At 45.2% G+C, this 22516-nt stretch overlaps 8 protein-coding genes across 9 annotated transcripts; 4 read left to right on the top strand and 4 right to left on the bottom strand.

Annotated features, from left to right (window-relative positions):
• Nucleotides 1-35: 35 nt before the first annotated feature.
• On the top strand, nt 36-4358 carry LOC118505775 (G patch domain-containing protein 1 homolog). The gene is made up of 2 exons (XM_036042045.1): nt 36-256; nt 320-4358. Exons 1-2 carry the CDS (start codon nt 196-198, stop codon nt 3187-3189), a joined length of 2931 nt encoding a protein of 976 aa, XP_035897938.1. The 5' UTR covers nt 36-195; the 3' UTR covers nt 3190-4358.
• LOC118505774 (polycomb protein suz12-A) lies at nt 3286-9812 on the bottom strand. Its single transcript, XM_036042044.1, has 6 exons — nt 8837-9812; nt 8654-8700; nt 6824-8565; nt 6330-6687; nt 5923-6235; nt 3286-5427 (listed from the first exon to the last, which is right to left on the bottom strand). The coding sequence occupies exons 1-6, from the start codon at nt 9057-9059 to the stop codon at nt 5015-5017; spliced, it is 3096 nt and encodes a 1031-aa protein (XP_035897937.1). The 5' UTR covers nt 9060-9812; the 3' UTR covers nt 3286-5014.
• Nucleotides 9813-10039: 227 nt separating this feature from the next.
• LOC118506160 (oxysterol-binding protein-related protein 11) lies at nt 10040-11469 on the top strand. The gene is made up of 2 exons (XM_036042931.1): nt 10040-10514; nt 10583-11469. The coding sequence occupies exons 1-2, from the start codon at nt 10430-10432 to the stop codon at nt 11134-11136; spliced, it is 639 nt and encodes a 212-aa protein (XP_035898824.1). The 5' UTR covers nt 10040-10429; the 3' UTR covers nt 11137-11469.
• LOC118506155 (RNA-binding protein 28) lies at nt 11470-13599 on the bottom strand. Its single transcript, XM_036042925.1, has one exon. The coding sequence runs from the start codon at nt 13426-13428 to the stop codon at nt 11536-11538; it is 1893 nt and encodes a 630-aa protein (XP_035898818.1). The 5' UTR covers nt 13429-13599; the 3' UTR covers nt 11470-11535.
• Nucleotides 13600-13875: 276 nt separating this feature from the next.
• On the top strand, nt 13876-17771 carry LOC118506158. Its single transcript, XM_036042929.1, has 2 exons — nt 13876-14654; nt 15284-17771. Exons 1-2 carry the CDS (start codon nt 13959-13961, stop codon nt 15329-15331), a joined length of 744 nt encoding a protein of 247 aa, XP_035898822.1. The 5' UTR covers nt 13876-13958; the 3' UTR covers nt 15332-17771.
• A 672-nt stretch (nt 17772-18443) lies between these two features.
• Nucleotides 18444-19887, top strand: LOC118506157 (tRNA-splicing endonuclease subunit Sen34). Of its 2 annotated transcripts, none has more exons than XM_036042928.1 (4): nt 18444-18881; nt 18951-19298; nt 19368-19475; nt 19542-19887. In XM_036042928.1, exons 1-4 carry the CDS (start codon nt 18824-18826, stop codon nt 19880-19882), a joined length of 855 nt encoding a protein of 284 aa, XP_035898821.1. In that variant the 5' UTR covers nt 18444-18823; the 3' UTR covers nt 19883-19887. The 2 variants fall into 2 exon arrangements, with proteins under 2 accessions (XP_035898821.1, XP_035898820.1); XM_036042927.1 differs by having other exon boundaries at nt 18451-18881; nt 19533-19887.
• On the bottom strand, nt 19883-20995 carry LOC118506159 (28S ribosomal protein S2, mitochondrial). Its single transcript, XM_036042930.1, has 3 exons — nt 20815-20995; nt 20683-20742; nt 19883-20598 (listed from the first exon to the last, which is right to left on the bottom strand). Exons 1-3 carry the CDS (start codon nt 20840-20842, stop codon nt 19964-19966), a joined length of 723 nt encoding a protein of 240 aa, XP_035898823.1. The 5' UTR covers nt 20843-20995; the 3' UTR covers nt 19883-19963.
• On the bottom strand, nt 19904-22287 carry LOC118506156 (nucleoporin Nup37). The gene is made up of 4 exons (XM_036042926.1): nt 22021-22287; nt 20815-21951; nt 20683-20742; nt 19904-20598 (listed from the first exon to the last, which is right to left on the bottom strand). Exons 1-2 carry the CDS (start codon nt 22165-22167, stop codon nt 21136-21138), a joined length of 963 nt encoding a protein of 320 aa, XP_035898819.1. The 5' UTR covers nt 22168-22287; the 3' UTR covers nt 19904-20598; nt 20683-20742; nt 20815-21135.
• Nucleotides 22288-22516: the final 229 nt, after the last annotated feature.

Genomic DNA, 22516 nt, shown 5'->3' with positions numbered 1-22516 from the left:
TTTTGATGCTGGGGAAAACACTACGTTGCTTTTAGTAACCTTGGGCACAATATGACTTTTTGACAGATATCCGTGCAAGCCATGCAGAAATTGTATGTAAACAAAGTAGAGTTTGTGATTACGTTCGATTTTCGGTGGATTACACACTTGTTAAAATAGTTTGGCAAATTATTTGCGCTTTCTTAAAAAAAAGAAATGGACGAAGACGAGGAAACACTCTGCAGATATGGAACGGCCCTACCAGCTTTTGAAGAAGGTAAATCATGGTACACATGCTTCCATCTTATCCTGTCCAGTGAACAACATTACCTTTTTGCAGATGCGGTACCGTCAAAAAAGCCGATCACGGTGGAGGATCAAATTGTGCTGGATAGCAATGGCAAGCGACGTTTTCATGGCGCTTTTACCGGGGGCTTTTCTGCCGGCTACTGGAATACTGTTGGCTCAGAAGAAGGCTGGAAACCGACGGAGTTTAAAAGCTCCCGAACGGAGAAATCGTCCATGGCTCGGCAGCAAAATCCGATGGATTTTATGGACGAAGAAGACTTGGGCGAGTTTGGAATAGCACCGCAGCGTGTACAGGCTAAGGAAGACTTTGCCCACTCCAGTGCCAGTGCTCGGTCGAACAAGCGAAGGCTGGAGTTGAGCTTTTCGAAAGGTCCCATACCGGGCCAGCCAGTGCTGCGAGCCTTGCTCGAACCGGCAAAGGAAAAGACAGCAGTAAAAATTCTGAAGAAAATGGGCTGGCGTGAAGGTCAAGGGATTGGTGAACGGCAAACGAAAGGGGAGAAAAGACGAGCCAATGTACGGTCCAGCAAGGAGCAGTATATTATGAAAATGTATGGCTGCGAAATACCGGGCCGGTCGGGGCAAAATAACGACACAGAAAACGATCGAACTGATGTTAGCGATAGTTCCGATAGTGATTACGAAATAACGTTCGCACCGGATGATTTTGATCCTTTGGTAGCTGCGCTGAAGGATAATACCTTCGGTCTCGGTTACAGCGGACTGGACCGAGGTGAATCTTCCAAAGCGTTTCGGCTGTTCGATACGCTCGAGGTGGTCGATAGGAATAACAAAAAGCTTTCCATACGTGGCCAAGCGTTCGGAATAGGTGCGCTAGAAGATGATGACGACCTGGATGTGTACGCTCGGGACGATATGGCGCGATACGATTTTTCGCTCGACGACAAAACCAAACCGAAGCGTGCGATCGAGGGAAAGAAATCTGGCAACGAAACAAACACGCTGGAGGGATTCGGTGCTGCCAGCAACGCTCGTAAGCTAGCAAAAAAAGTGTTCCGCGTCGAAGTACCCGATAGTTTCAGGCCGCGTAACTGGGAAGAACGCAGATCCCGGTTCGATCCTATCGATGAGGAACGTGCCAGGAAAATACAGCAGGAAAATGAACATAAAATTAAAGGTCTCGGAAGACACGACCTTGACCCGAAGGAACGGGGTGCAATTCTAGGTGAAAAGCCAACTGCCAGTAATCCGCTGTTGGAGATGATTAACAAACAAAGTACCAATTTTGTACGACGAGAAGTTATGAATGAGGAGAAAGAATCCTCATCTGGCGATAAGAAAGCGTGTAATGAGGGCGATGGAACTACGAGTGGAAGCGGCACGAAACAACAACCCGCTTCGATCATTCCGTCTGGATTGGTGCACCAACCAAGCGCGCTACAGCGACAATACGTCGGTTCCACAAAGGAAGGTTTCAAACCCTTTATTGCGATGCCCGAAAAGCAGGAGCGTTATGAACGATTTCTCGCTTTCCAGCCAACCGAGCGTTACCTAACCCGGGAACAGTACCTCGAATCGTTGCAACCGTTAAATCTGTCGGCGTGGGATCGAGAACGAGAACGGAAGGAATTCATGCAGGCCGAACGCATGTATCGACCCCTGGACGGACTTATGTCCGAACGGTTCGTCACGGCGTCGAGCTTGATAGCGGATAAAACCATCCCGGCCGATGGGGAAGAGGGAAAAGTGCGTGAAATTCGTATGCAGCGAACACGAGTAATGTGGAAACCGCACAAAGACATCTGCAAACGGTTCAACGTCCCGGAACCGTTCGGCGGAATGATGGCAGACGAAGCAGATGTCGCAGAAAAACGGCGCAAAGAAAGGGGGAAATTTTCCGTGTTCGATTACTTGGAGGCTCCCGTCACTAATAGGCGCGATTTCGTAACTCCCACCGTTATACCAAACGTTGTACAGGCAGATGCAACGGGGCGACCGCATGCAGCCGTTGCAGCAGTAGTCGATCAAACCAACGAAACAAGACCGGGGGGCACTAGCGTCCGAATTTCTTCGAAAGATATTTTCTCCATGGAAAGTTCCCCGAACACACTACCGGATGACCGCAGGGAGGATGCTAAGGAGGAACCTACAAAATCTGCCCAATCTTCCCGTGCGGTAGTACCGAAAAAGACAGAAAAGAAACCGACGACAGCGCTTGAGGCAAAAGTCCTGGAAGCAACGAATAAGAAACCAGAAGAGAAGCGTGATCTTTTCAAATCCATCTTTTGCAGCAGTGACGACGAAGAACAGGACGAAGCTGATCAGCTGCAACAGCCCAAAGTGGACGACAAACCACCTTCGGCCGGACAGAGTGGACCGTTAACGGATGCGGAAAAGCTTAAAATGGTGGACAGCTTCGTTGCAATCAAGCCCGCCAGTCAGCTGAACATTTTGCGCAACAATTCTCCTCCGAGGGGAATTTTTAAAAATTTATTCGAGTTCAAAAAGCCACAAAATGACAATGGAGATGCTTCCAAACGGGACGGCGCTTTGCAGTGCTCATCCAGGGCAGAGAAGCCAACGAATCTTGTAGGCGATGATGATCAAACGAAAGTGCTTACCGATTCATCAAGCGATTCAGAACCGGATAGTGCATCCGATTCCGACGAACCGGAATATTACGGTCCAAAGCTACCTTCACCGAAGGGCGCGCCAAATCCTCGCACTGAAGACGCGGCGGCAGTGAGCCCACCGCAAAGTGCTGGCGTTCAGAAAAAATCCGAAAAATTTACCGAAATTTGGATCGAAAAAGAGTCGTCTACGAGCAAGGCAAAGAAGAAGAAAAAACACAAACATCATCAGCACAAAGGCAAAGCGAAAACGAAACATAAAAAGGACAAGAAGAGGAGTAGTCACAGCAAGCGCAAAAGTAAGCATTAATGAAATGAAATAAAATACCTACCTTGCAACGTTGAATTTTCTTTCACCCTTCTCGAACGAGCTGATGCACCAGCGGTTGTTTTGTATGTCTTGCAATATTGTTCATCTAAAGTTTTCGTTTTATTGCGTCATTGTTTAAATTCGACATTTAAAAAAACATTGGTAGGGCTAAAACATAGGCAAACCTAAGACACATACTCCTAATTCGCGTAAAAGAATCTGCTGGTTCATCGCGCAATATTCACCCCCCTCCTCGATTACCTTGAACAAGAGAAAACCTCCTGCCTGTTTGTGAAAAGCGAGCCAACTTCCGATCCAACAATTGATTATCATCTGGCTACGTGGTATACATAAGTCTCGTAAGCCAGTGCTCCGTTTGTGTTGGCTCTAATACCACTATCAATGCTAGGCGGCTTCAATTTTATCCTTCTATTGCTAACGGATTGAGTAGCTCGAACTAGGCAGAAGAAAGTATCAGAACAGAGAACCGTTTAAAAACGCAACTTAAAACAAGCAGTGCTCTCCTTACGAAGCTCGTGCTAACACTTTAATCGGATGTTTACTTTGAACTTAATTTTTGGAAAAAATTTAAACAATCCGCACGCTTTCCGTGTGTTGGTCACAGAATAGCGCAACTATCTTTTTTTTTTACAATCAGTCATAGTTGTCGCGTACCAGGAGGAGTTGGACAAATGGCAGTGATTGGAGCTTGAACACGGCATGTACCTTCTGCTTTCCTTCCTCCCTTTCCTATCTCTCATTCGGACACACACACACACCATCCACTTGCTAGTTGGCTGTAGGCGTCCTACAATAACTCCATACCGATTGATTACCATAGACGACAACGAGCGAGAGAGAGAGAGAGAAGGAGACGAAAAGGAGGCGGCTAATGATGGCTAAGGAAAGACAACGAAGGGTGAAAGAATGTCACGAATTGTTGCTGTAACTGTGTCCGCCCATTGTCCTTCCGAGGTATATGTGCATATTGTTTTTTAGTCTTTCACGCGATGAGTCGCGCGCACTCCTCACCAAAGACACAACCCACTATGCCTTAACTACAACTATACGTTTCTTCAACTATTTTCACTACTTCCCGAGAAATATTCCTGCATAAGTTTGTTTTCATATGTGCCTAATTATTATGTATTTCCTGTGTAAAAAAAAAACAAACGCCAGTTCATCTCTCTGCTGTTGTTCAAAATACATAAAGCAATTCCTGCTGCTTGCTCCATTACGTTAGGCAGATAGGGTAGGATTTTTCTTTCTAAACAAGTTGCTACTCCTCGTCACTGGTTTTGACCTCACATATATTCCACACCTAACAAGCAACACAACACCTTCTGTCCTGCCCGTTGCTCTACGTACGTGTAGAGCTGCCTAGCGGAAGCAATCCAGTTTCCATGCCTGACAATTGTCTAAACTTTTTTGCATTTAAAATTTTCCACCCCGAACTCATCGACTCCAAATAAAGCTTGTTCACTGAGTGTGTGTACCCACCCCGCCCCCCGTGCGTGGGTTGATTATTTCTTCCATTCACTTTTCCAACCACTGCTTTCCTTCCTACATGGCTAGTACGTATGAGTGTATAAAAATATTATGCTATATCGCGAATGAAACGTCGGTGCAATCCACACTGTGTGCTGCATTCCAAAAGCCCTCCTAAATGTACAATTATTTAAAATATACCTTTGCTTTCCCACCGTTCGTTCGCTTCCTTCCTGCCTCAGGTTCCAGGTTTGTTAGTTACTCTCGCGTTTTGTTTGTTTTTTTTTGTGCCCCATCCCCGTGCAAACCACCTGCCCGAAATCAGTTAGAGCCAGCATCAGTTGAGAGACCGTTTGCGCAGCAAAAGATGCGAACCTAAAGAGAGAGATTTCCTTCGCGTAATTATTGGGGAAAATGAGGCGGCCGCTGGATGGTGTTGATTGTTCTGGTGTTTGTTCGTGTTGGTGGTGGATGAGGCAGAAGGAGTGGCAAAGGATCGATTAGTGGAGGATTTTCTGCCCGAGGGAAGGGCAGCGGCGGATGCTACTGCTTTCCCCGAACCTGATGGTGGTGGTTTCACCATCGTGGTGCCGGTGGTGGAATGTGAAGGCTTAGCGCTGGACGATGCCTTGCTCGATGACGATGAGGATGATGACGGTTGCGACACCGAACCACCGATGCTGCTGACGATGGGAGAGCCCCCCTTTGCCGTGTTACCACCAGCACTTCGGCGGCCTCTAGGCAGTTCGGCTGAAGAGGTAACCGACAAATAGCACGCGAGAAGCACATCCAGTACGAACAAAGCAATTAACGTAATGAGAGCAGGTGCAAAGCCGCAAAAACCCCGTGGTGGGAATGGCAAACACAAAACCCGATGAAAACAAACGAAAAAGAGGTAATGAAAAGAAAAAGAAAAAAATGAAAAAGAACAAAAGTTAGTGTAAGAAAAAAAAAACAGGAAGCAACAAGAAAGCAGCGGAACGAATATTTCTGTACAATATTAAATGGCTAAACTATAACATAAGAAATGGCGAGACTTTCTAACCCCGCCCCGTAACAGTTGCCGAACGGCAGAAGCAATAGCCACTCATTCTTCTCCCACTACACTGCTAGGACAGTCAAGGAGGTCTTTAGGGGTTTTCGGAGGGGGATGGGGGGATGAAATTTATGGGATTTGGGATAATGAGTGATATGAAATTCCCCTTGTAGGATATTATTTACAACACTTATCACGCGTTTACCAACCTCCGGGATCCGTGTTTTTCGCAGGTGTTATGGTGGGCTTAACCTTTCGCTGCTGTCCATCACCGGTGTTAGATGGACCGCTGCCACTGGTACCGTGGCCAGATTTGTGGTGCTGATGATGATGGTACGACGAGCTACCAGAGATGGAAGTACTGGCGCCTGTACCGGCAGTGCGCTCTCCGTTACCGTTCCTGAGGAGTTCCGTCTTTACCGTTTGCTGTTTGTGCACGGTCACATTGTTCCAATAGTTCATTTGCTCCGCCCTCGATTGCTTTACCGACTGTTGCAGTTCCGTATCGTTAGCGGGGATTTTCTAAAAGTCGTGTTAAAGGAAAACAATCGCACCATTGCATTACAGCTTGATTCCCACCGCTCCTGCTTATGTATCGTTGTGTATGGTTTCTTACCCGTAGCTTCCGAATGATACGCTGCATGACGTCGGCCGATACCAACCCAAAGTCAAACATCGAGCACATGTGCAGCACAAAGTTACGATAAAGATTGCGCGCCATCAGCTCGCGCCCGCGGAGATCGATGAACATTTCTAGCGCGATCGGTATCTGACAATCGCCAACGTAGCCGTACTTCATCACGTGCAGGTTCCACATCTTCATCAGCTCCTTCTCGCCTTCGTTCACGTCAGTGAACTCGTCAATCATCTGCATGGTTTTCTGCTGCAACCAGAGCGGATCGCTTTCACCTTCCGAATCGATATCGAGCTCCCGAGGATACACCGGCAGGCAAGTCATGGTGTGATGGTACATTCTGGCAGAAAGAGTAGAGATTGTCTCATTAGAGCCCTGCGTTACGATTGATTTGGTAACCACACTATGTGTCAATTGCTTAATTGCTGACTTGGCAATTAAGTATCAACAACTTTATAGACCCTTTCGATACTAACCTGCTGTGGCCGGTGATGTAGGGCCTCTGGCTATCGAATTCGTTTTCATCGTTATCGATAAACTCCGCTAGGCTCGGTTTCGGTCGCCGTGGCCGACAGACGAGCAGGTTGGTAACGACCGTCCGGCGTAGCGGATCACGCACCGAGTAAGCTGTCGCCGGGCCGAGCAAATCGTGGGGCGACCCATTGTACGAACCATCGTACAGCTCGTTGATCGTCACGTCGATGCGAGCACCTTCCGGGATGGGCACGTAGTTGAAGTTGAATCGTGCGTGGCATAGTTTCAGATGCTTCAGCAGCGAGTAAAGCATGCCACAGTTTAAGCAGCACCATGGGCAAGCAAACTCGTCCGTATTTTCGGTTTGCTGGCGCGAGTAGTTGTTGTGCATGAAGTGGTAAACCACCCGTTTCGCATCGTCCGAGTTCTTTGGAGCAGCACCCGCGCTGCTAGGCACAAGGGCCGTTTCCGGCTTGACGTCGTTTGTTGACGAATCTTCCGCCGTGTTGCCCTCGCTCAGCGATTGGTCGACGTCGTCCAGGTGGCCGGCGGTGGCCGCTGCTGGCGTTAGAATGCTATTATTGTTAATGTTGATATTCAGTCCTTTCTTGAACGAGTCCGTCGCCGACGGCGAGGACGGTGGTTTGTGGTTCTCTTTATCGTTATACCCGTTCTCCATCTTTATCGCTGAACCGGCGGTATCGAAACCGTGCGGAGGTTCTTTGGTCCACTGCAGCCGCACTTTGAGCATGGGTTTGATCAGCTCCTCGTAGCGATCGATAAAATCTTCACTGGTCGGTGGTACTATGTCACTTTTGCTACAATCGTCCGAAGGCATGTAGTCCATAATCTCGCACGCATCGGGAAATGCGGTCCAGTAGCGGTTCTTCATCGGCGATCCATACTTTGCCGCGACCGACTTTTGATGTGATATGATTTCTCTGACGGTCAGCTCGTAATCGGCTTCCTTCAGCAGACAACGGCCGTACTTATCGAACAACGTCAGCTCCGTGCTGTACATTTTGCTGTGGCTGTGCAGTTTCTGTCGTTTGGCAGAGGGTTCATCCCCATCGCTAACGGTTCCATTCGTCAGATACAGTTGCTGCTCGCCTTTGGTACCGTTTGCAATCGAGCCCGCAGAGCCCATATACTGCACGCGGAAGCGCAGAATGAAAGACACCTGAGGGCCGGACAGGGCCGTATTAGTGACGCTGTTCGTATTAAACGAATCCGTCGGTATGCTAACGAACGGTGGTTTTTCAGCGACCCCTATTTCGGTGCTACTACTACTACTACTGCTACTAGCGGACGATTGTTGCTCCTCCTTCGGGTTTATCAGCACCTGGGACTTTCCAATGGTCAGCTGCATCTGTGTGGCCGACATATCTTTGCGTTTGGTGTGTGCTATCTTGAGTAGATTCGTCTCAACCTGAACACATTTGCGAGCATAGTCGGGAGCGTTCTCGTCGTCATCGTGCGCATCGTCGGCGAACGAGCTTTTCAATGGCATCACGATCCCGTTGCTATCGGCACCGTTTCGCATCGTTTGATTCCTCTCATCGAAAAAGCCGAGAAAGCGCAGCGTCAAGTAACCGTCGGACAGGGTCATCTCGTTGGATTTTTCCGAACGCAGTTTGGTCATTTTTTGTGCGAGCATCGAGTCGATTTTGAAAGACTGGCGGGATTTGTGAGATCGAGACATGCGATTACGCATGTAGGTCAGATTGCGGTGCAGAAAGATGGGCTGGGAGAAGTAAAAAATTATTAGAACAACAGTGAAGGTTGAATGTGCCGTGGTCTCTAAGCAACTGAGCTGCTGTTTGCCTACTCACCTTTAGGACATTTCTCGTACGAAGAAATCGATAAATTTGCGTCGGTTCTAAAAACATAAGCAAATGATTGGTTTGTACTTTCTGTCTATGCAAATATCACAAACTGCATTCATTTTGCATCGTGAACAATACAGTAACAGCAAGCTGTTGTTGTACAACAAGATTAGGAATAAAAATACTCACTCTCGAAAGCCTGCATGAATACCTCGTGATCAGCATTCAACATCTCGTTTCGCGGCGGTCTACCCATTACTTCCGCGTCCTTTTCTTTCTTCTTCAGTGGGTTGTTCTTTCGAGTTTTGCTGCTGGAGCTGCTGCTCGACGACGAAGGATTGTTGCCGCCACCTCCTCCTCCTCCTCCTGCAGCAGGAGAAACGTCTGCATGCTTCCGTGCCTGTTTTTCCATCGCTCCGTTGTTTGTATGCGGTGGAAACGCGAAATAACCAAAAGCTCCTCTTTTCCAACCGGTAGTCACGCCACACGGCAGGCGGATGCTTTGGGCTGCTTGCGGATTTTTACCATGCAGCAAAATGCACAGCAAAACAATAGTGCTGTGTACTGTGATGCACGCACAAACACACTCACGCGAAAATGACAGTAATACACGGCTTGCCTGCTGCTGCGGCTGAGAGCGTATGGGGATTCCGCACCTGCTGTCTCGCTCACACCGACCAGCACATCTTATTCTGAAGCCTGCCTGCCTGTGCTCTACGCTTTATCTTTGGGCGATATTCGTGCTATATGCTGCGTGAATCTTTCATCCATGCGGGTGTTTGGTCCACTTGCCACTCAACCAAGCAATTACACTACCATCAGCTAAAGTTTTGATAACACTGCCCGCAACTAGCGGAAGTATTTTTGCCCGAAGGAAGAAACACGAAGAACGCGGCAGCAGCAGAACACTTTGTTACGCTTCTGTACGGTGCTACACAGCAAAGCCCACTGCACCATCACAGGTCCCGGTTATTTGGTCCGACGCGCACAGTGCTACGCGAATGGCACCATTACCTTCTATCTCAAGCGACGATTGCTTTTAAGAGGAGGGAAGCAGATGGATTGGATATGCGTATTTTCCAGATTCCGTGCGGAGTCTGGCTAGAATATTACGGTAATCTGCAGTACCTACCCGCTCAAAAAGGCTGTGCTTGACAGCGGGTGACGCTTGGAACTTTTTAGTACAAAACTCACCGATGACAGCCAGCTGTTCAAGGTGACTGCAACCAAATAGATGGACGGTTTAAATTGTAAAAGTACATTAAATTGGCCCGATAAATCGAGTCAGAAGCATCTCAAGCATTAAAATATTGAAACCAAAGGATGCACTAGATCTCAGTTGTTGTTTGGATGTTTTAATCACTTCCGAGACCTGACTCGATAAGAGCCACCCTGTATCTCGAAAAATCTGTCCCTATAGTGCAGCGCGTAACGCTCATTTCGGGTTATCACTTTCAGCTGAAATACTGACTAAATATGATAGTTAGTAAATACTGATTGAACATTTCGTAAATAAAGTATGGCTAAATAATTGAAATAGTGCCATTGTACTAAAACACGAAATGCTCCCACCTTGTATCTCATGCGTTCGCTTTCATACAGTAATCTTGTGCACAGTCTGTCATTGTGTGCGTATGCGACGGATTGTATTCGTAAACTCAAGTTGGAAAATCGGGAGCATCCAACTTTTTACAAACAAAATCCGCAGTTTATCCACATCCTTCGCATCGATTTAAGTACAAACATTCCAATCAGTCAACAGTGTGTGTCTGTGGGTTGAACATGGAGTCTAATTTAAACAAAGTGCTGAGCATGAATCGCCAACAACTCAGCGGTCAGCTGTACAAGTACACAAACGTAGTGAAAGGTTGTTATCAAGGTTTTCGATCGCCCTGCACCGCAAATCACTAAAAGCGCTGTAATATGTTTTCCCAGGCTGGCAGTACCGGTGGTTCAGTGTGGACGCACAGGGTGGGCTGCTTAGCTACTATCTGTGCGAACCGGCCGCAGAAGATCCAAATACCCACATCGTCGGTAGCGCTCCCCGCGGACAGGTACACCTAGCCGGAGCAGTGATCTGTCCGAGCGATGAAGACTCGAAAACTTTCACCGTAAACTGCGCCTCCGGAGACATGCTGAAGCTGCGGGCCGTAGACGCGCGTGCTCGCCAAGAGTGGGTGGATGGGTTGCGGGCCGTTGTCGAAAGCCATTCGAATTCGACCGGAACCGCTCTTCCTCCGCGCGATCAGCTGGCAGCACACGATGCGTTCGGTGCGGCCAGACAACAGCTTCAGCAGACAGAACTGAGCAATGCGGCTCTCGCGCGTGCCATCGAGAATTTGAACGGTCCGCTCTCGAACACCGATCCGGATCTGCTGATGGTAAAGGCACTGTCCGCCGCTAGCACACACTGTTTGCTACAGTGTTTGGGTTTATTGCAAAGGCATCAAGAGTTAGTGCCCGATCCGCGACTGGAGCAAAGTTTCTAGCCAAAGCGCCCCTTGTCCCGTGATGGGTGTAATAGAAATTCGTACTAAAAAGCAGCACACGGCTAATTAGCAGTTAACGGAGGCAAAAAAGCAATGTCGGAGGCTCTGCATTTGCCCTTCCGTTGCATGTTCTCGTATGCATTGTCCAAGTTGATGATAACGGACAATAGAATTCGTGTATGAAACAGTTGGATTACTTCTAATCGTATAGTAGTTAATCTCGAATATCGATGTATTGAACATTAACTAGAGAAAATAGAGGCGAATAATTGTGCAATGATTTAACACATTGCGGTTACTCCGCAAAATAAAAGTCTAACTTCGTCAGCAGCATTCCGTTGTTCAATCATTTATTGCCCATTCCACGGCTTACAGCAAACCCGTAGTCCTCCCTCGTCACTATTCGCTGTACCACTTGCTTCGTGCCGGTGCTTTCTTTACCTGGCTGATCATATCTTTGTACTTTCCGATGGCTTCTTTAAAGAACGCATCCTCCTTTTTCAGCTCGTTCACGTTCAGCTTCGGCTTCACCTTCTTCTTGCCCTGTCGCTCCATCCTGTTCCGCGCGTGTTCCTGTTTGCGTCGCTGCTTTTTCTCTGCCTTGCGCTCCTGATTAATGCGCTTCAAGTGCGCATCAGCTTGGTATGCTATCTTACGGTTCGACCGGATACCGGACTTGCCTTCCTTCGACACCTCCCCAGCGAACGGTGTCTGCTCGATGTCACGTTTGCGCTGCTTCTTTTTCTGTACCAGCTCGGCCGCCCTAGTTTTCGGATTAAGCTTTTGCAGCAGCGTGGTAGGTGCCATTGCCAACTGCTTCAATGCGTCCATTCTCGCTTCTTTGCGAGATTTTGCCTTGGCCTGCTTTTTCGCCTTCAGCTCCTCCAATTTCTTCTGGTAGGTGGGATTGTTGAGGCGCGACTTTTCCAACCGCTTTTGGCGGATGTTGTAGACGTTGCGGTCCTCAATGCTAAACGAAACGATCGGCCGACTGTTCTTGCCAAACACGGCCGGATTGTTGTTCAACTTGCGCAGCACTTCCAGCGCTATTTCGTGTTTCGCGAACGACGCAAATCCGTATCCGCGCGAAGATCCTCCGGCGCGATTTTCGCGCATCACGCGACATTCCTTCGGTTTGTAGGAAGTGAATTTTACGATCATTTTGCGCAGATCGTCGTTCGCGTAGTTTTGCGGGATGTTGTGAATGGTTAAACGGTCGCGTGCGACAAAGCGGTTAAAGTTTTTCAGTATCTCATTGCTACGCTGCTCCAAGCGCAACCTTTGTGCCATGTCAGCCTTCGAGACGTCCTTGGCCGCGGGCGAACCGGCCATTATCAAACCTTCCTTTAGCAGGTACAGATTGCGTGAATCTTTCGCTCGTTTCTCCTGCTTCGCTTTCTCGCGATTTTCGATGTCCGTCTTGCGTAGGGCTGGCATGATTTCAACATACTGATCACGCACCTTTAGCTTGAGACTGTGGCGGCAGCTGAGTTCGGCCGAATCTTTCAACTTGAAGATGATAAAGGCCGTTCCTTTCGAGTGTCCCGATATACGCTCCTTGTTGATTAAAGCCTTCTCCACTATGCCGAACTGGGACATTATTTCTTGCAATTCGCTCGCTTCCACCTCGTACGGTACGTTCTTCACAAACACTTCGCGACCTTCCTCAACTTCGTTATGTTGCTGTTTACCTCCTTTCTTAGGAGGCTTTAAACCTTTCGGGGGCTTTTCATCCATGTCGTCCTCGCTGTCCCCATGTTCATCATCTTCCATTTCTTCGTCCTCATCATCATCATCATGGTCGTCGTCGTCGTCGTCGTCCTCGTCGTCGCCTTCGTCGTCCTCGTCGTCGACTTCGTCGTCCTCGTCGTCGTCTTCCTCATCCTTGACTTGGACATCTTCATCATTTTCGATTTTTACAGAATTTTCCTCTTTAATTTTCGCTCGTTTGGTGCGGGAATAATCTGCCTTGTCTTGAGCGTAGTGAACATCTACCTTCCTACCCATAATGGGCTGACTGTTCATCTCCTTAATGGCACGATCGGATTCTTCTCGCTGGGAAAACTGTAGAAACGCACAGCCAACCAATTTGCCATCCTCCCGTTTAAGAATGTTAACTTCCTCGAGCGTGCCGAATCGCTCGAATTCGCTGCGCAGCATGTCTTCCGTGATTTTGTACGATAGATTTCGCACGATGATGCGGCACTGCCGGTGAAAATAGGTGCGACTTCGCCGTCGTAGTTCATTTTTGCTGAACTTGCTGGGCTTGTGGTTTTCCGCTTTTTCCGTCATTGCTTTTGGATAGAAGGAAACAACGTTAGCAATACAATTTAACACACACAAAACTGCAGTAAGCAAACGAAAAAACAGCACGTTGCGCTTTTTCTGTGAAACGAGTTGGGAAAACACGTTGTTGGGGAAGTTTGTTTAGATCTCGCATCTGTCAAACTGCCGGCCTTCGGGGAGGTAGATACAAGGTTAGTAGATAGAAGGTGTGCTCATACAAAATCAAAATTGGAACTGCCTTTCGGATATTATAAATTGATTTCATTCGTAGGTTATTGCTTTAGTTATTGTTATATTCATTCAATTAGCGAATGGTTAAATTTCCCTAAAATTACCATTTCAATCGTAGGAGGTCAATCTGTCACACCTTACATTTGTTTGCCTGCACCAACTATAAACAAACAGCTGTTAGTAGCTGGATGTTTACCACGATGTACCTTCAACCATCAGTCTGTCATTACCAGCGAGTGTCAAAAAACGTGTCTTTTCGTAACGGACAATTTTTGCGTAAAAAAGAGAGGATTTTGATTTGAAAAATGTCGGTTAGCGACAGAACCTTTAAGGTGGATTTCTCGCAAATCCCAAGAAAGCCCACACGCACGGAAATTTTTAGCTTCCTTACGGACAAGCTAAGCCTAAAACCGGAAAAGCTGGAAATGGTACAATTCCTGAACCTTTCCACATCTGTGGTGGTGGAGATGAAAGAGGAGGGCGATGCTCTCTTAATAGTGGAGGTGCATGATAGAAAGCACACCATCACGTGTAACGGTCGGGATCACGCGATCCCAATCACAATGGAGGACGACACCAAAGTCGTAACCATACAGGAGGTATCCGCCAAGGTGACTAACGCGGATATTATATCAGCTTTGGAGGCCTTCGGGGAGGTGAAGGGGGCAAAGGACCTCCTCTGGGAGGAGCCTACGCCTTTTCCAGGCGTAAGAAACGGCAACAGAGCGGTGAAAATGTTAATTAACAGGCCCATTCCATCATACATCACCATAAAGGGTGAGCGGGGTAGGATCACATACCGCGGGCAGGAACAAACCTGCATGTACTGCGATCAAATGGTCCATTACGGTGTTTCCTGCACACAAAACAGGAAAAATAACAGCCAAAAGGCTTCAGGTGTCAACCAGCGCCTATACTCGGCAATAGTACAGGGCAACCACACTACGGCCAAAGAGGGCTCAACAGAAAAAGTGGTAACCACAAAAAGTGTCCCCACCCAGGTGGGTACAATTACTAGAAAAAAATCCATTGACGAACCAGGCTGCAGCAAAGCACTGGAACGCATAGACTACGGTAAAAGTGTCTCGAGCACTATGACACTCAACAAAAGAGCAATGTCCGACAGCTCCTATCCAGACACAGACGAGGAAAAAGCAGGGGTCTCCCAGCATGATTTTAAAAAGCCACACAAAAAAAGCACCAAAACGAACGAACGTAGCATACTATAAACTGCCAAACAGGTTTTTTGTTGTATAGGTTTTTGTTAACATATAAAAAAAAGAAAAGATAAATTTGCTCAATATTATGACATCCACATTAAAAATACTACAAACAAACATAACCAGCCTCATTAAAAACAAAGACGAGTTAGAAAGAATTCTACTCGCACAAGACATCACAGCAGCTTGCATCTGTGAAACTTGGTTAGACGACAATAATCTACATAAATCCAAAATCCACAACTACAACCGCATAAACAGCAATAGATCGGACGGCTATGGAGGCACTGCAATTTACCTCCAAAAAAACAAAAAATTTAGAACAATCAATAGACTTAGTAACGAAAACATACAAATCACAGAAATTGAACTCATACAGGATAAATTCAAAATAATTTGCATCTATGCAGCCCCTAGGACCCCGATTCAAGACTTCAAAGACACCATTACGCAAATAATACACAATACAAACAACAGGAAATGCCTAATAGCCGCAGACCTCAACTCGCATCACACCTCATGGGGAAACCCTTGGAGCGACAATAAAGGTACGTTTATAATTAACGAAATAGACAATACTCAACTAACAATTTTGCACAACAAAGAACCTACATACATCCCCACAGACTTAAACAAAAGAAATACAGCAATAGACTTAACATTCGTAACAGAAAACATAACCGATAAATGCACAAGGGTAGTACTAGATCACCACATGGGAGCCACCAATCACAAAACAATTATCACAACTATAGAAACAATCAATCACAAACAAGCCCGACTAATAACAAACAGGAAAAAACTTTACCATGAATTAAAACAAATGGAAATAGAGGAACACACCTCAGTGAAACAAATTTTCCAGAAAATAGACACAATAGTAAAAGGAAACACCTCTAAATCAAAAAAACCACTAAAAATCTGGTGGAATAGAGAAACGGAAAAAGCTTGGAAGGAAAAAAACAAAAGTAGACAAATTTTCAATAGAAACAAAACAATAGAGAACGAAATTGAATTCAAGAAAAATCTAGCTAAGTTCAGACTAATTAAAAGAAAACACAAAATCCAAAAATATGAAGAGAAACTTAGCGAGATAAACAATTACACTAACACCACAGAATTATGGAGATTTATAGGAAAAATCGAAGGCAAAAAAACAAACACAAAAGATGAAAATCTCATCCACAACAACAAAGAGGAAGCAAAAACATTTTTAGAAGAAAATTTTCAAAAAAATAAGAAAGGGAACAAAAAACCTTATCAATATGCTAGGCCATTAAACAATATCATGGACGAAGAAAGATGGCATAACATTCTAAAAAAAAAGAAAAATACAGCCCCAGGGCCTGACAAAATCTCCTACGAAATTCTGAAAAATATAAATAGACCATCGGTCAGTAAAATAGTAAAGGAGATAAATAACATGTGGGAAAAAGGAAATTTAAAAAAGCAATACAAACACATAGAAATAGTGGCGATACCCAAACCAGGGGCTGATAGAAACAACGCTAAAAACTATAGGCCCATAGCTATGATTCCGGCTATCACTAAAATCATAAATTCAGCAGTATTAGAAGACCTCAACAGACACTGTCACAACAACAACATTATACCAACAACTTCTTTTGGCTTCAAAAAAAACTGTACCACAAACCAATGCGTCAACTATTTAGTGAATGAAATTACATCCAACAAAAGAAAAAACTGGTTAACTGGAATAATGTTTATAGATTTAAAAAGCGCGTACAACAACGTACACACAGACTCGCTCATACAAATTTTGGAGCAAAACCAGATTCCGATAGAAATCATTAGATGGGTAGGAAGTTTCTTAAACAACAGAACGATAGAAATAAAATCAGAAGGAGAAAAGCTAAAAAAATTAGTGTCAGACGGTTTACCACAAGGGGATGTCCTCTCACCCACCTTATTTAACATCTACACCAAAAAAATCCACGAAACACTCAACAATAGCGACGGAAAAGTTTTACAGTATGCGGACGATTTCGTAATCATTCAAAAAGGGAAAACAGCCACAGAACTGGAATATAAGATGCAAACAGCGATCAATAGTTTTTCAAATACAATCCAGGAACTAAAGCTTCCAATTAACATAGACAAAACAAAATTTATGATCTTCAGCAAGAAACCCCAAAACATCACTATACAAATAAGAAACCAGCGAATAGAAAAAGTTACAGTTTACAAATATCTCGGAGTGTGGATTGATGGCAACCTATTTTTCAAAAAACATGTAGAAGAACTCAAGGATAAAGCTAGAAAAAGATTACAGTTAGTGAGAAGGATATGTAACACCAAAAACAACCTCAGCCCTACGAAAACCATTACTGTACACAGAGCCATTATAAGGAACATTTTGGAAACTGGCTCCCTGTACACTCTAAATGCAAAAAAAAACTTACTAAACTCAATGAATTCAATTACAAACCAGTCACTCAGAAAAGTAACGGGTTGCTCTAAAACAACCCCTATTAACACGCTAATGGCGATTGCAGCCGAAACCCCACCACACATTAGAGCAAGTTATATAGCCAAAAAGGACATGGTCAAAACATTAATATACTCTCCGATCCATAGGGACCAAATGAGAAGAACCATGAGAGAAAACTCAAGAACCAGATCAAGAAACAAATCATACATGGAGAATTTATTCCAGAACAATCTGAATATTTTTGAAGAAACAGCAAGAATCAAAACAAATAACATCAATGGAAGCACAAAAATTCGCTGTGAAATCGAACCCAACATATCAAAAAACTCTACAGCAGGGAAAGTATACCTCAAACAATTTTGCGAACAGGAAATAAAAAAGCTAGGAACAACGAACACTCTAATTTTCACTGACGGGAGCAAGAGCGATGAGGGATGCGGAATCGGAATATACATAAGACCTCACAATAATAACAATAACAGATACTGGGCACATAAATTCAAAACAAAAAACATAACTCCAATTACGTCCATAGAATTAGCAGCCATAGAAAAAGCCATTAACATCATAACGATAGAAAAAATAGAAAACCCAATCATCCTTACAGACAGTCAAGCTGCATGTAAAATCCTCATTAACGCTCAATACCTCGATCACATCGACGAAATAGTCTATAATATACTCAGAGGATGCAAACACTCTAACGCTCAAATAAGATGGATTCCAGGACACTTAGGTCTATATGGAAACGAAAAGGCAGATGAACTAGCAAAAAAAGGAGTGCACGCAAAAGACATATACAACAACAAACTACGTTTGGCAGATGTAAACCATATGTTAGTTGAAAACATGAAAAAAGAAACTAGAGAATGGTACAAAAAAACGTGTGAGCAAAAGGGAAAAAAATTCCAAAGATTCCAAAAAGAGTTCGAAGACAAACCGTGGCACCACAATTTAAGCATCACACCCCACGACATCAAAACAACAAACAAAATCATAGCTGGACATGATCTCTCAAAATATTGGCTCAACAAAATGAGAATCACCGAAAACGGAAACTGTGATGCATGTAATATTCCCGAAACCGGAACACATAACATCTTTTACTGCAACAGATACCAGACCCAACGAGAAAAATACGACATCTCCTTCGACGCATTTTTAGAGAAATGGAAAGAGCCGAACGGACGCATGGTCAAAAATATAACCAAATTCATACGAGAAACAAAAATCTCACTTTGAATAGAACCAAGCAAGACATGAAACATGCAGCATAAACGAAAAGCATAACACCACTCATCTGACAAACAGACCAAGCAGAAAAACAACAGACTCCGCAACCGGGTAGATGACTCTTGAGCAGTCCTAGGACTCAGTCGAAAGCCCAAACGAAACAGTTAACCTTTGAATATGTGGGGGGAACAATAGTTGCTCATACGCATAGAAGGCTATACCCTGTTTCAACAAAATAGAAGAAGAAGAAGAAGAACCTTCAACCATGAGCCGGATTGCAGTGAGTTATATGCACGGCCGAGGATTAATATTCGATGCCGAAGGTAAACGCTTTTGATCCCTTCCCAAACGTTCTGCGGAGTATTTATTCCGGACGCTATCGTTTCTTGTAGACTATTTAAAACTTCGATATGAGCATCGGATTGTCGGGAATCTGATCGGTGTTCCCGTGTCGCATCCACGGAATGTAAACCAACAAGGAATGCCCGTTGCCCTATCGACCTGCGAACTAAAACTTCTTCTAGACAGCCAGTTAATACGTTTGGTGGATACTAATGGCGCATTACAAAGGGCACCATCTGACGAGGAGGTTGACACGTACGTCCGGATGGTTGAGCGACAGAAGGAAGAATTGCACATGCCAGTAGTCGAGAAAAGGCTGGAAGCATTTCGTAAACATTTGCCAAAAATTATTGATGGAAAGCGGAAAAAGCTCCTCAAAACGGGAGTAAAAGCAGAAGGTAATTTTGGTACCATTTTCGGTCGAAATCGGGATGTTTCGCGTGACGCTCCTCTCATTCTCCCTCCAGACATCCACCTCGACGCTGAACAACTGGTCGACGAAGAGAGGACAAGGATAATGCACGAAAAGTTCGATGCAATGGTACAGATACCGTTGAAATATCCGCTTCCATTTGGTAAGCTAACGAATGTGCGCTTTAGTTGTACCTGCGTAAAGTTTTGCTTTTTTCAAGGTTTTTCAGAGTGTTCACTGGAGTTGAGTTCAGACGAAACCGTTAAATATCGTGTGTTTAAATCGCTATGGCACCAGGGAGGCTTTATAACTACCGGCGATGCATTTGGATGTGATTTTCTTCTATATCCCGGCGATCCAATGTATTTCCACGCATCGCATATGGTGCACGTAATGCAGAACGGTATCCGGCAAACATTTGATGTCAAGTATTTAATTCGTGTATGCCGACTTTCGGTGGTGGTGAATAAGCTGTGCGTCCTCGCTTATATTGATGAAGGTACCGACGAGGTTCAATTCGAAACCCTAGAATGGGAAGGTAATGCGGCCAATAAAGGAGACACCTTTTGATTGAAGTTTTCGTTCCTGTTCTTCGGGACCTAGCATTTTAATCTACTTAATTGGTTAGTAACATGCGTTGTTCAAATATCTTCACTGAGCTCCGTTTGCCTCATGCGCCTTCCGTTTTTCCTTTCCCAGAAGAATGGCCTTTTTGAACAGTTTGCAATACAACTCGATCGCGGCCGGACTATCGTCATTGCCGGGTACGGGATAGGTGATAAGGTTTGGATTGCAGTTCGTATCAACGATGCCGATCGTTGGAATATTCATCTTGGCTGCGTCACGCACTGCCGTGTGCATGTCGAGGACGTTGTTCATGGTGTTTAGAAATATGCACAAATCCGGGAGACGCGTCACGGCGCCGAACTGAACTTTTGCATTCGTGAACACACCGCCTCGCCAATAACGTGTGTGCGCAAATTCGCCGCACTCTTTGGCTGTTTGTTCTACTTTGTGGGCGTTGAGTGCGTTGCGATTGAAGAATAAAATAATTCCATCGCGGTATGCGATGTGAGCAGCGACGTTTAAGGCAGTGCGTAGATATTCTACCGTTTTATCCAGATCGATAATGCAATGGCCCAAACGGCTGCCGTACAAGTAACCTTTCATGCTGTCATTCAGCGTTCCCTCCTTGTGGCCTAGGTGAACCCTAGCACGGAACAGATCTTCGACCGTGAAAAGCTTATGCACGTCAAAGTAGTCAGGATGATTTAGCACGTCGGAAGCTGTAAAGCAAGGATAGAATTCAAATTGTTTTATGTGGATACACACTTGGCATGGTATTGTTTCTCTCTCTCACACACACACACCTTTATCCACCGCTACCACCTGCTCGGGCATCGAAGCAGTGGACATCGACCGCGGCAAACCTACGGATGAAACAAGCGAAACCGTGACGTAATGTACCGGTACGATGGGACACTTGCTACTACTGCACTTACCGGCCGCTAAAATCCTACGCAGAAACATTGTTACAATGGGTTATAGCACTGGGACAGCCGGCTACAAGCGCAATAGAATAAATGCAACAAATTGCACGGGGTATCTACAACTTCGTCGGATTGTTTTGGAATCGCAGCAGCAAAATTCTGGACGCGTGCTGTTTATTGACATTTATTTATTATTCGTTCCGTTGACAGCAACCAGTCCGTACACAAGGTCTATACAGACAAGGTAGTTTTAGTACAATTCAAGAGTTTTTAGAACTATTGGAAAATGCTTTGAAATGATTGCGAAATTTAAAAGGATTCCATTGCATCATACTAAATCAACACCTTCCAGAAGCATAACGTTCTATCAGAAGCTGCCACAACGTACGGCAACTGATAATGCCAGCAAAGACCACCGTAAAGTTGCAGTTTCGCCTCTATCTGGGGTAGCTTGTTTTTCATGTGAATTACTTTCAGCGTTGCGTTCGGCTTGCCAATACTGGCCACTACATTCTCTGAGTGCGGAGAAAATTTCACAATATGCCCACAATCATCATGCAACGGTTTGTTCTCAATCGGCCAGCTGGAATTTTTCAAATCCCAGAAGAAAACATTACCCCTTGCCAGGGCTACGACGTAAGCCGAGTTGCTTAGGTTCCAGTCGGCATAGCTGAGCGGATTACTGTCCGTTTCGACCGACAGCATCGATGTTTTCAAATGCACTTTGTACAGGTGCACTACGCCACACTTTTCGGCAATTAAAAGATGGCCCGATTCCTCTGGATGCCATTTAGCGGACAGAACGGCCGAACCGAAGAAGAAACTTGGGCCTTGAGTGTAATCCTCCTTGCACTTCCACAATACACAGCTGTTATCGTCGCTGCAAGATGCCAGGAATTCACCGTCCGGATCCCAGCTTACATGGTTCACGTATGATCGATGTCCGTCCAACAGTTGAACAGTATCGTTTTGATCCAAATCGCTCTGGAAGATATGGACCTTATAATCCGACCCGGCGCTCGCTATCACCACCTTCTTCGGTACGATGGCGAGCGATGTTTCCGGGGCAAAAGCTACGGAATGCGGTCTACTTTTATGGTGAATTTCTTTCAACTGTTTCCATTCGAACGATTCGTTTTCGTTTTCTTCCTAAAAACGGGAAATGGAAAGAAGGATCGTTTACAAACAGCGTTGATCGAGGAGGGTGAAAATGCTTACCGGAAAGCGCACGCTACCAAGCACAAGCTTGTCCATCAACGCAATGCATAACAGATTCTGAGACCATTCGTAGGACGATAGTTCAAAGGTGATGATTTGCTCTGGGAGCGTGATGGTATGCGTTGCCGGTGATCCTTTCGTATCCATGCTTTTGATGTTTTTTCACACGCAATCCGAAACCTTCTATTCTCCGTCCCTATTCCAGTACAAAGTAAACAAGCAAAACAATATTATTCCGCGCGTTGCCGGTCTTTTTGACAGCAGTGTCTTTTGTCATTTTTGCCCAAGCTAACTACACTTGCTCGAAAAGCGATGCCTGCAATTTAAAAAAAACAGAGAAAACAATAGAATTTATTCTAATTTCAAAATCCAAAATCCAAATCAATGAATTGAAAACTTTGATTTCAATTCTATCAACTGACAATTTTTATCGTTCGCTTTGGGAAATAAATTGATATTTACAACCGCGCAGGATGCTGCTCGACGGCACAACGAC

This window comes from Anopheles stephensi, chromosome 2, assembly GCF_013141755.1.
Source record: "Anopheles stephensi strain Indian chromosome 2, UCI_ANSTEP_V1.0, whole genome shotgun sequence".
Taxonomy (NCBI): domain Eukaryota; kingdom Metazoa; phylum Arthropoda; class Insecta; order Diptera; family Culicidae; genus Anopheles; species Anopheles stephensi.
The sequence above is the reverse complement of the archived record's forward strand: the minus strand, read 5'-3'. Positions and strand labels throughout refer to the sequence as shown.

Coding starts and splice junctions, on each gene's coding strand:
- LOC118506160 (XM_036042931.1), top strand. CDS start 10,430: ATGGAGTCTAATTTAAACAAAGTGCTGAGCATGAATCGCCAACAACTC. Junction 10,515..10,582: donor GTACACAAACGTAGTGAAAG/GTTGTTATCAAG, acceptor ATGTTTTCCCAG/GCTGGCAGTACCGGTGGTTC.
- LOC118506159 (XM_036042930.1), bottom strand. CDS start 20,842: ATGTTTCTGCGTAGGATTTTAGCGGCCG. Junction 20,743..20,814: donor GCGTAGGATTTTAGCGGCCG/GTAAGTGCAGTA, acceptor TTTCATCCGTAG/GTTTGCCGCGGTCGATGTCC. Junction 20,599..20,682: donor GGTGGTAGCGGTGGATAAAG/GTGTGTGTGTGT, acceptor CTTGCTTTACAG/CTTCCGACGTGCTAAATCAT.
- LOC118505775 (XM_036042045.1), top strand. CDS start 196: ATGGACGAAGACGAGGAAACACTCTGCAGATATGGAACGGCCCTACCA. Junction 257..319: donor CCTACCAGCTTTTGAAGAAG/GTAAATCATGGT, acceptor ACCTTTTTGCAG/ATGCGGTACCGTCAAAAAAG.
- LOC118506156 (XM_036042926.1), bottom strand. CDS start 22,167: ATGGATACGAAAGGATCACCGGCAACGCATACCATCACGCTCCCAGAG. Junction 21,952..22,020: donor TTGGTAGCGTGCGCTTTCCG/GTAAGCATTTTC, acceptor TCCCGTTTTTAG/GAAGAAAACGAAAACGAATC.
- LOC118506158 (XM_036042929.1), top strand. CDS start 13,959: ATGTCGGTTAGCGACAGAACCTTTAAGGTGGATTTCTCGCAAATCCCA. Junction 14,655..15,283: donor CAAAAAGTGTCCCCACCCAG/GTGGGTACAATT, acceptor GCATCTATGCAG/CCCCTAGGACCCCGATTCAA.
- LOC118506155 (XM_036042925.1), bottom strand. CDS start 13,428: ATGACGGAAAAAGCGGAAAACCACAAGCCCAGCAAGTTCAGCAAAAAT.
- LOC118505774 (XM_036042044.1), bottom strand. CDS start 9,059: ATGGAAAAACAGGCACGGAAGCATGCAGACGTTTCTCCTGCTGCAGGA. Junction 6,688..6,823: donor TACATCACCGGCCACAGCAG/GTTAGTATCGAA, acceptor TCTTTCTGCCAG/AATGTACCATCACACCATGA. Junction 6,236..6,329: donor GTATCATTCGGAAGCTACGG/GTAAGAAACCAT, acceptor CACGACTTTTAG/AAAATCCCCGCTAACGATAC.
- LOC118506157 (XM_036042927.1), top strand. CDS start 18,824: ATGAGCCGGATTGCAGTGAGTTATATGCACGGCCGAGGATTAATATTC. Junction 19,299..19,367: donor AACGGGAGTAAAAGCAGAAG/GTAATTTTGGTA, acceptor TTCTCCCTCCAG/ACATCCACCTCGACGCTGAA. Junction 19,476..19,532: donor GAAATATCCGCTTCCATTTG/GTAAGCTAACGA, acceptor GCTTTTTTCAAG/GTTTTTCAGAGTGTTCACTG.